This window comes from Capsicum annuum, chromosome 8 (genome assembly GCF_002878395.1).
Source record: "Capsicum annuum cultivar UCD-10X-F1 chromosome 8, UCD10Xv1.1, whole genome shotgun sequence".
Classification (NCBI taxonomy): Eukaryota; Viridiplantae; Streptophyta; class Magnoliopsida; order Solanales; family Solanaceae; genus Capsicum; species Capsicum annuum.
The window spans coordinates 101,234,138-101,246,023 of record NC_061118.1 but is presented as its reverse complement, the minus strand read 5'-3'; the positions used below and the strand labels follow the sequence as shown (position 1 = coordinate 101,246,023).

At 34.9% G+C, this 11,886-nt stretch overlaps 1 protein-coding gene across 1 annotated transcript; it reads left to right on the top strand.

Annotated features, from left to right (window-relative positions):
- Positions 1 to 252: 252 nt before the first annotated feature.
- LOC107879164 lies at positions 253 to 3,299 on the top strand. Its single transcript, XM_016726263.1, has 3 exons — positions 253 to 474; positions 2,417 to 2,653; positions 3,228 to 3,299. Exons 1-3 carry the CDS (start codon positions 253 to 255, stop codon positions 3,297 to 3,299), a joined length of 531 nt encoding a protein of 176 aa, XP_016581749.1.
- Positions 3,300 to 11,886: the final 8,587 nt, after the last annotated feature.

The window sequence follows — 11,886 nt, the reverse complement described above, 5'->3', positions numbered from 1 at the left end:
ATTTTAATTCACCCTCTCTCTTGAATTTAAATTGGTATCATAGCAGATCTCACAAAAAGCATTGCTTAACTGCAACTGAGCAAAGATCAAATGGCCAATTATCAAATTCCCAGTGCTGTTCTTTAGGATGGTCACTCCTCCACAAGACTACCATACTTTAATGGACAACATTACTCTTACTGAAAGAATAGGTTCAGGATCTTTGTCCAATCAAATAACTTCCAAGCCTGGGTTATCATCAAGAAAGGTCCAATGCCAATTCCAGGACTCAACGAGAAGTCAAAGGACAAAGATAAAGAATCTAGTTGTTCTGATATAGAAGACCTTGAAAGCTCTGAGGTCACCAACGAACAGCAAGAGAAAATTCAAACTAATGTACGTGCTATAAGTTTGTTTTTGTATGCAGTTAGTGGAGAAGAATGTGACAAGATTTCAATGTGTGAAACCATAAAAGAAATTTGGGATAAATTGGAGGTAATCTATGAATAAACCACCAAAGTTAAGAAGTCAAAAATTGTTGCCTTGGTCAATAATATGAGCTATTCAAAATGGAAGAAATTGAGGACATTGAAGCAATGTTTGCCAGATTTAGCAAAATCATGTGCAAACTAAAATCACTGGGGGTGATCTATCCATACAGCCTGTAAGTCTAGAAGTTGGTCTGAAGTCTCCCAAAGACTTAGGAAACCAAGGATGCCATTCTAGAAGATGGATATCTTCACAACATGACATACGATGAACTACGAAGTAACCTTATCGCATATGAAAAAAATTATATCAACAGGTTTAACAAGGATGAAAAGAAGAAACCAGTAGCCTTAGATGGTACTCTAATCAGAGAGGAGGACATTCTGGAAGATACTAATAGTGAAGGAATAGCCCTCATTAATCGTGGGGTAAGAAAGATTATGATACTGGCACAACAAATATCCCAAGGAGGCAAAAATAATAATGCCACCAGAAATGATGATCTTTGTTTCTAGTGTGGAAGGCCAGGACATTTCAAATAAAATTGTAAAAAATTGAGATGACGATCATCTAGAAAAAATCAAAATTTTAGAGCCTGGAGTGATGAAAAAGAAACTGAAGAAGAAATAGAGTCTGCCAATATATGATTTATGGCAACAGGTGAACCCAATGAGATAAGATCACATGACTGTCAGAAGTGTAACACTCTTAAATGCAATCTGGATATGATAACTGATGAACTTCCAAAATTCATAAATAAATATAATAAGCTCTCTTAAGAGAAGAAAAGTTGTGAAGCTAGCTTTAAACAAAAACACAAAGAGGAACGACGAAACTGGTAAATGGAAATTAAAGCATGTCTAGTTGAAATTGTCCTACTTCGTGGAGACTTGGTGATGCAAAAATAAAATTGAACAATCTTAAGAAATCTCCAATCCACAGTTTTGTAAGATTAAACTCTTTCATAAACTATTCGAGTTTCTCATCAGGGTTGTTTAAATCAACTAAGACTTCTTTCTCCTCTTGAGGAAACATTTGCTTTATCTATGGATAGAAAGGGCACAGATCCTATAGCTCCAGGCATAAACCTAAAAGTGTGTGGGTTAGGAAACCCAAAGAAAGCACATCTAATCTGCAAGGACCCAAGACCACTTAGGTACCTAAAAAAAATAATCTTCTTATTTTGTAGGAATAGGTCTGCAAGAGCTACAAAAAGGAAATAAGGGTCATTGTCAGTGGATGTTCTAGACACATGACTGGAAAGAAGAAGAAATTTTATTCCCTTAAGAAAGTAGATGGGGAATCATTCAAATTCGGTGATAATTCCAAAGAAAATGTCATTGGAGTCAGCTTAGTGAGACTCAGCTCATCATGAAAATTCACTGTAGTATACCTAGTAGACGATCTTAAACATAACCTGCTCAGCATCAATCAACTATGTGACACCGGATATGGAGTCCTCTTCAAAGATGAAAATTGCTCTATCAAACACGACAAAAGAAATATCTCCCTTATTGGTAAACGTGTTAATAACATTTATGTTTTAAATAGTCCTAAGTTTACCACCTTAACCTACCTCTCTGTGAAAACCAATGATACTTGGTTGTGGCACAGGAAACTCGGGTATACTAGTATGCAGATTATTGAGAAATTGTCTAGACTTGATTTGGTGAAAGGTCTACCAAAACTCAGGTTTGAAAAGGATCACATTTGTGATGCGTGCCAATTGGGTAAACAGACTCGATCATCTTTTAAATTCATAACACATTGTCTCTACTACTAAGACTCTCCAAACAATCAACATGGATTTGTTTTGTTCCACCAAGACCGCAAGCATTGGTAGAAGAAAATATAATTTTGTTATAGTTGATGATTACTTACGACTTACTTGGGTTATGTTTTTTGCACATAAACATGAAGCTTTCACAAACTTTGAGATTTTTTGTAGAAAAGTACAGAGAGAAGATGGACACCTCATCACTTATGTCACAGTGATCATAGAGAAGAATTTGAAAATAAGGCATTTGAGGAGTATTGTGCTCAGAATGGATACTCTCAGAACTTCTCTTCACCGCGGTCTCCTCAACAAAATAGTATGGTGGAGCGACAGAATCGATCCCTCCAGGAAACTGCTAGGACAATACTGTTTGAACATAAACTCCCATATCACTTTTGGGCAGAAGCAGTTAGTACAACATGTCATATCATTAACAGGTGTCTGATCATACCTATTTTGAAGAAAACACCTTATGAACTCTGGACAGGAAAAAAGTCCAGCATTGACTACTTCTATCCCTTTTGGCTACAAATGTTTCATTCACAATAATGGTAAGAATACCTTAGGAAATTTTGATCCACAAAGTGACAAAGGTATTTTCCTTGGGTACTCTCCCACTAGTCATGCTTATAGGTCTTTTAATTAAAGAACTCTGTGTGTTGAAAAATATATGCATATTATTTTTGATAAATCTAACCACCTCCCTATGAGTATAAGTGCTGATGAAGAATAGGTGAGTAATATACAAACTAGAGAAAATCATAGCACAACTCCAAAGCCTTCACAAGATAAGTCAACTACACCCTTGACAAAGTCGAATCCTTCAATAAAAATTGTGAAATCGAATATTCCAAAAAAATGAAAGCATGATTCTAGCCATCAAAATAAACTCATCATCGGAATTCCAAAAGATAAAGTGCAAACCAGAGCATCATTAAGAAGAAAAGTAACTGTTTCCCTTTTATCCTAAATCGAACTGAAGAAAACTGATGAAGCTCTCAACGATGAATCATGGATTGATGCTATGAAGGAAGAACTGGACCAATTTGAATGAAATCAAGTTTGGACTCTACTTGAACGACCAAGAAACTGCTCAGTAATTGAAACCAGATGGGTCTATAGAAATAAATTAAATGAGGAAGGTAAACTTATCAAAAATAAAGCCAGACTCATAGTTCAAGGCTACTCCCAGTAGAAAGGTATTGATATGACGAGACTTTTGCCCCCATGGAAAGGTTAGAGTTAATACAAATTTTATTAGCTTTTGTTACATTCAAATGTTTTAAATTATATCAAATGGACGTAAAAAGTTCCTTTTTAATATGACTTTATTCATGAGGAATTTTTTGTAAAACAACCCTCTGAATTCGAAGATCCTTCATTTCCAAATCATGTTTTCAAGTTATCAAAAGAACTCTACGGCCTCAAACAAGATCCAAAATCTTGGTATGAGAGACCGAGTACTTTTATACTAAATAATAATTTTCAAATGGGTAAAATTAAGAAAACTTTGTTCATTCAAAAGTTTGATTCAAATCTTCTCATTGTGCAAATTACGTTAATGATAGCATTTTTGGTAGTTCTAACATCTCTATGTGTGAGAATTTTGCTAACTTGATGAGAGGAGAATTTGAAATGAGTCTTATGGGTGAGCTCACATTCTTGCTAAGACTTCAAATCAAACAAATTCCCAAGGGAACCTTCATCAGTCAAGCCAAATACACGAAAGAACTCATAAAAAAAATTAGCATGGAAAAGGAGAAGGCCTATGGGACACCCATGAGCCCATCTACAAACATTTATTCAGACTTGGCTGAAAAAGATGTTGATGAAAAGATGTAGGGGGGGTGATCGGATCTCTACTCTACTTGACTGTAAGTCAGACAAATATTATGTTCAGCGTGTGTAAATGTGCCAGATTCCAGTTGATTCCTAAGGAATCTCATCTCACTTCCATCAAATAAATCATCCAATATCTAATAGGAACTCAAGAACTTGGTCTATGGTATCTTTACTCCTCATACTTTGATTTAATCGGATACTCAGATACTGATTATGTAGGAGACAAGAGTGACAAGAAGAGTATAGCGAAATTTGTCAAATTCTTGGTGATTTCCTTTTCTTATAGCATAGCAAGAAACTAACTTCAGTTTCTCTTTCAACCACTGAAGCTGAATACATAGTTGTCGAAAGTTGTGGTACTCAAATCATATGGATTACACAATAGTTTCTTGACTTTGACTTATCATTGAATCTATTCCTATTCTGGTAACACTAGTTCCATTAGTCTATCTAAGTGTACTGTGCACCACTCTAGAGCTAAACATATTGATATCAAACATCATTTGATTCGAGACCATGTAGAGAAAGGTAAGTTTTTCCTAAATTTTGTTGACTTCAAAAATCAACTAGCAGATATTTTTACAAAACCCGTGCTAGAAAAAAGATTTTGTTCTCTTTAAAAAATTCTTGGTATTCTTAGCATTAATAATTTTTTTAAAAGAAAAAAACTTTTTACTTCATTTTTGTGTGCATTCCTCTGTCTGCATATTGCCTGCGTATTGTTTTTTTTTTATTATGTTAAAGGGGGAGAAAAATGAAACATCAGAGTAGCCTACCATCCTGGGGGAGCAAAGCAATTTTATATGTCAACTAATACTTATACAAGTTAGGGGGAGCAAGTTGACAGACAGGGAAGTCAATAGATATTTCCTCTTATTGTCATTATAATAAAGAGAGATTGTTAGCTTTCGAAGTCTATATTTTAATAATGACAAACTAACAAGTGTATATTTGCAGAACACTAAGACTGCTAATAGTGGAAATATAAAGGAAGTCGGCTCCAAAAATAGAAGGACATCAAGAATGGACGGACACCCATGGTATCCAAGTAAAATCAATCACAATGAGAACAAATAGAAGGAGAATCTCAGCCCCAAATGTCATGGAGAATCAAATCAAGATATTGGAGGATATGAAAGATCATGACATGGCAAACAGATCAATAAAATATCACAAAAATAAAAGAAGGATCACAATCCCAAAATCAAGGTAGACCACATCAATTATGAAGAGAAGATCACGAGCACATTTGTAAAGGAATCAATCTCTACAAAACCAAAAAGAAAAAGAGATTACGAACATATCTAATATGGATATGATCCAAAGCTATATATAAACATATTGATATGGATATATCATACGGCTATATTCCTCAATCAAGGAATCAATTTACATTTTTAATTGTGAAGAAATCTCATGGGTTTTCTTATGAAGAGTAGCAGTCGAAGACTATAAAAGATGAATACCGAAGACAAACACTTTTTACTCAACTTCAACTAAAAAATTCAAAGTATCTCAATATTAGTCTCACAAGGCTTTGTAACTTTAGTTTACAATTGTTATATAAAGAGTAGGATTGAGTCAACTTTGTAACATCAACTGAAGCTGTGTAAAGAGATCTGAAGAGCAAAATAAGTCTTCAAAACTTGTTTTCTATCATTGTACTCGATCCAAACATTCAACGATCTAAGAAAACTTTGAAACCCAAGGAGACTGGATATAGGCACCACATTGGTGTTCCAAACCAGGATAAATTTTTGTGTTATTGCTTTACATTTTTTTATTTACTTACTTAACTGTTCTAAATATAATTTGTTTGTGAAGTGTTCTAATCTGTAGGTGAGTCAACTGTGAGGAGTCAGTAGTCGACTCACAGAAGAAAATTTTAATTCACACCCTCTCTAATTTTATCCTTAACCACACTATCAGTTACACCAGATATAAACTTACTCATTCTAGAGATATTATCTACCACCATAGTATGAGAATACCACGCCAACTGAGTAAACTTGAGCGAGTACTCCTTCATACTCATATTACCCTACTTCAAGTTAATGAACTCCTGAACCTTAGCTTCCCTTAACTCTTGGGGAAGGAACCTATCTAAGAAAGTTGTGGAAAACTCCTCCCACTCTATAGGCCCTACATCAATACCCTAGTCTCCTTTTCACTACTTAAACTAGGTGTGAGCTAAATCCTGCAACTAATATGTAACAAACTTTGCACTCTAACTCAAAGTGATGCCCATGATATTTGTCACTTTCTTCACTATGTCTAAAAATTCCTATGGTTCCTCCTCAAAATTAGATCCCGAAAACATAGAGGGATTCATCTGAGTGAAATCTTGAATCCTAACTGCAGTTGTATTTGCCACTGGATTGGCTAGAACAATAGTTTTCTGGTTGTTTTGAGCAGCTACAGAATGGGCTAGGGTAGTAAATATAGCACTGAATTTGTCATGAGAGACATGCCCATTCAAGGGATCTTCCTGAACATGTGGTACGAGCTTATACCCATTCTTTTTTCTATTATTTCTTCTGGGTGGTATTATCTATAAAAGGAATAAAGGATGAGTTAGAAAGAGGAATTACATTGAGCTCTTGCTCTTTAACACATGAACACTAAAAGAAGGGAAACTTTCCTAAAATATCTCATAGCCTCTAGTCCATAAGTGTGGCATGCTTCACACCTATGCACAAAATTCTACTCAATGCAGCTTTTAGACTCCCTAGGATACTTTAAAACTTTTATCTTTGATACCAAGTTTTGTCACAACCCGAGGCTACCCCTAGTCATAACAATGGTGTTTACAGCCACAAGTAACCACAAGCTAACCCATGAGTTGGTACCTACTGTGAGCACTAAATAAAATAGTAATATAACACATGAGCGAAAGATAAATTGATAAGGTACTGTAAATATGAATACTGGAATACGTGTTAATAATATGTCTAAAATATTTGATAAAATACTGAAAACCAAATTGTCTGTCTTAGGCAATTGATAATACTGAAAAAAATGATTGACTATCTATCTAATTTTCTAAAAGCCTCTAAACATCATGAGGAGTTGATTGGACAAACCCCCAACTAACTTCGATGGACTGAACATAAGGAAATACTAAAATAGCTGAGATAAACATAAAATGTACTTGATGGATGAGGACTCACCCCTACTACTGCTGAGTAATGTTGAGATGCCTAAGAACGGTCAGGAAACTGAGCGTCCAAACCTATGTTATAAGACAACATAGTATGCAGTCAGTACTTTGAATGTACCAGTATATGAAATGAGGACTAGCTGAAATACATGAGATAATTGAGCTTGAATGCATGAACATGTAATGTCTGAGAATTCAAGACCAAGAATAAACATATTTCTAAGATAATATGTAATCTAAAAAATTGAATTCTGTGCAACTAAATAACTAAAAATCTGTATGATTTAATCAAATAAACCTGAGCTAGGCATACTAAATATTGACTGAAATTGTGGTAGGTATCATGTAACTGACATGATCCAATCTAAGCTAATCAGGGTCTAACCTGTAACCCTAGTTAGAAGGGTACCAGTACCATTCCATGGGTACTAACACTGGCTATGTGCATCCACTAAACCGGTGTCCCAAAGAACTAAGGAGTCACCCTCTACTGGCAGGTGCTCTCATAAGATATGCGTCAACCCTCAACTGGCAGGAAGAAATCTCAAACCTATGCTATCTATGTAGTTCTGCAACTCAAGGACTGCTACTAAAGGTCACACCCTCTACTAGCAGGTGATCCCCCATCCCTGGGTTCCCTTAATGCTAAATCCTACTCCTAACTGAACTGACACTAGTATTGAACTGAACTAAGTTTAACTGAACATTATTTCTAATAGTTCTCATCATGATCATAAATATCTGGGTAAAATAATAAGATTTATGGATTAGCTGACTAATTACTCCACAATCTAAAATCATGTAAAACATATAGGTATTGGGTGTTCATAACTTGTCAGCACTGAATGATTATAAAAATATAATATTAAAGCTTAAAAATTTAGTATGGGATCATGGTTCAAATATCCTAAACATAAATACCTCGCCAATTAAGTGAAAAACATGAACTTGAACATAGGAATGTCTTAAAACATGATAAAACAACATGATTTCATGGCTAAATTCATAATTTGATATTATGACATAAATTCAATTAAATACAACATGGGAAATCAAAATATGAAACATGAGATAACCTAACTTTCCGTGGAATCATACTAGGATATGAATTGAGTTAAACTACTAGGAAAAAACATGAATTAAGCTCATCTTAAACATATGCAACTTTTTAATGAAGGAAAAACTCATATTTTAATCAAAGAAGAGGTTTTTGGGCTCTATGGGTGAAAGGGACCCATGGATGAACACCCCACATACCTTAATAACTAGTTTCTTGAGGATGTCTTGAACTTAGAAGCTTGAACTCTTAATTTGCTGAGAAAGAATTTGGATTTTGTTCTTGGGAAAAGAGGAGGGTTTCTTGAGAGCAATTTAGAGTAAAAGGGGCAAATAATGCCTTTTTTGAAGTCCCAAATCATATTAAGGAGTAATTGAGTTGAGGGTAAATGACTCAAATTCCCCTTGGGCACTTAAAACAAGAAGCTAGATGGGATAACCTTGGTGCGCTGCAACCCTTGATTGGGTCAAGCAGCCATCGTACCACGACCCCTGCTTGGGTCAAGCCACTATCGCGCCATGAACACCCTTACCTATGGATTCACTCTCGAGCCACGGGGCTATTGTGAGTTTTAACTATTTCAGCCATCCAAACACGTCTCAAACCTCATTCAAAAGTTTTGAAACTCTCTCGATACATACTTTAAACCTCTCTAAATATGAACAAACTTGAAAACTAACATTTTAGGGTCGGTAAGACCAAAATAAAAAACCATATAGTTTAGGGGTCTTGAAAATGACTAAGTCCTCAACACTTAGTGAAATTTTCAAGCCTTGGACCCCTTAAGCATGCAACTAAGAGCTGAATCGAGCTTTGATTATTACAGGATATTATAGTATTCTTCTGCTACTACCCTATAAGGCACTTTGATAGTTCCCCTGCCTTTCCCAATAAAGTGGTATCATAGCATTAGTTATTGTTGATTGCTGATTTGAATGATGGAGGCAAATATAAGCAAAATGGTGTATTTGAATGGTGGTAATTATCATACTTGGAAAGACAAGATGAAAGATATTCTCTTAGGCAAGAAAATATATTTACCTGTGTTTGCTTCTACTAAACCTCAATCCATGAGGATTGAGAATAAGCACCTACAAGTTTGTATCTATATTAGACAATGGAATGAAGATAATGTTAAAAACCATATTGTGAATGAGACATATGCAAGAAGTTTGTAGGACAAACTTGATACACTTTATGCTTCAAATACTGGCAATAATAAGTTGTTTCTGGTTAAGCAATTAATAAATATCAGGTATAAAGAGGGCAGTCCTATTTCTGATCATATAAATAATTTTCAGGGTGTCCTTGACTAGCTATTCGAATGGTTGTAAAGTTTGATGAAGAACTTTAAGAATTTTTCTTTTTAATACTCTGCCTGACTCTTGGGAAACTCTTCGGGTTTCTTTAACTAATTCTTCTCTTGGTGTTATTGTAACTACGGAAGATGTTAAGAGTGGTGTCTTAAATAAAGAGATAAGAAGAAGATCTCAAGCCTCATGTTTTTCATCTTCACACTCTATTGTTTTAGTCACTGAAGAGAGGGGAGAAACAAGTCTAGTGGTACAAATGATAGATATAAAAGTAAAAGCAAGTCAAAGTCTAAATTCAAGAATGTTACATGTGACAATTGCAAGTAAAAGGGCATATCATGAAATATTATTACAAGCATAAGCGAGATATAATACAATAAAAGAAAGAAGGAGATAATTAAAATTATGTTGTTGTTAATGCTATTAATGATTTTTTTGTTGCTTGTAGTGAGGGTGCCATTAATCTTATTTGTGATAAGTCTAGCTGGTTTGTAGATTTTGGTGCTACTTCTCATGTTACGCCAAAGAAGGAATTATTTTCACCAAAGAAGGAATTATTTTCTTCTTATACTCCAGGTAATTTTGGGATGTTAAATATGGGCAATAATGATGAAGTTAAAGTACTTGGCATTGGCAATTTTCGTTTGGAAAATAACAATGGTTTCAAACTAGTTCTCAATAATGTCAAGCATGCTCTAGATGTTCGCCTGAATTTTATTTTTATAGGGAACCTTGATAATGAGGGTTATGTTAACACCCTTGGTGCTGGCTAGTGGAAGCTTACTAGAGGTTCGATGATTGTCGCTCAAGGTGATAAATTGTCTAACTTGTACGTATTTCAGCGATCTACTTCTAGAGGCTTCGTTAACTTGGTAGAGAATGAAACTTCATCAGAGTTATAGCATAGAAGGTTGATTAATATGAGTGAGAAGGGGATTGATAGTTTGACTAAGAAAAAATTGCTTTCTCGAGTGAAACAAGCCAAGTTTGATTAGCTGGTGAACAAAAAATAGTTTCTTTTCAGAGTCATCCACCTTCCATAAAGCTTGATCTACTGGAGTTGGTGCATTCTGATTTATGTGGTCCTTTTTAAGTAAGGTCTTATGGTGGTGCATTTTACTTTGTGACCTTTATTGATGATCACTCTCACAAACTCTAGGTATTTTCTTTGAAGTCTAAGGATCAGGTACTTGATGTGTTCAAGGGTTTTCAGGCCTTAGTTAAGAGACAGACGGGGAAGAAATTGAAATGAATCCTCTCAGATAATAGTGGTGAGTATATTGGTCGTTTTTATAGATATTACAAAGAGAAGGGTATTTGGTATCAGAAAACTCATCCAAAAACTCCTCAGTTGAATGGTTTAGCAGAGAGGATGAATAGGACTCTTGTTGAAAGGGTTAGATGTATGATTTTGGATGCTAAGCTGTCAGATTCTTTTTGGGTAGAAGTACTTAATACTACTACTTATGATACTAATTAATCTCCTACTATTACTTTGGATGGTGATGTACCTGATAGAGTTTGATCAGGTAAGAATGTTTCTTATGTTTATCTTAGAGTCTTTGGGTGTAAATCTGTTGTGCATATTTATAAGGATAAAAGGTCAAAGTTGGATGTTAAAACTAGGCAGTGTATCTACATTGGTTATAGTCAAGATGAATTTGGCTATCATCTCTATGATCCAGTTGAGAAGAAATTTGTTAAAAGCCGTGATGTTGTGTTCTTTAAAGACCAAACAATTGAAGATTTTGAAAATGCTAAGAAGATTAATTCTTAGAGTAGTGAGAGCCTAGTTGATGTTGATCTAGTTCCTTTGACTACTGCTCCTGAAGAAAATCTTCATGATAATGAAAATAAAGTAGATAATGAGGTAATGATCATATTCAGTATGACCAACATGATGTTGTTGATTCTCTAGTGTAAGTTGATATGGTCGATCAGTAACCAGTTATTTATGCTCCAGAGAGTTCTATAGATGATCTACTAGAGAGAGAATACCTTCATCTCGTTATTCTCCTAATAAGTATGTACTCTTGACTGATGGGGGAGAACCTGAGAGTCTTGATAAGGTCATAGAAAGTGAAGAAAAAGAAAAGTGGTTTGATGCTATAGGAGATAAGATTAAATCTTTGCATGATAATCATACCTTTGATTTGGTTAAGCTGTCTAAAGACAGAAAAACTTTAAAAAATAGGTGGGTTTTTTAGGTGAAGCATGGAGATGGTAACCCAGTTCCACAGTATAAGGCTAGATTGGTTGTGAAGGGATT

Coding starts and splice junctions, on each gene's coding strand:
- LOC107879164 (XM_016726263.1), top strand. CDS start 253: ATGCCAATTCCAGGACTCAACGAGAAGTCAAAGGACAAAGATAAAGAA. Junction 475..2,416: donor AAATTTGGGATAAATTGGAG/GTAATCTATGAA, acceptor GATTTTTTGTAG/AAAAGTACAGAGAGAAGATG. Junction 2,654..3,227: donor ATCACTTTTGGGCAGAAGCA/GTTAGTACAACA, acceptor ATCGAACTGAAG/AAAACTGATGAAGCTCTCAA.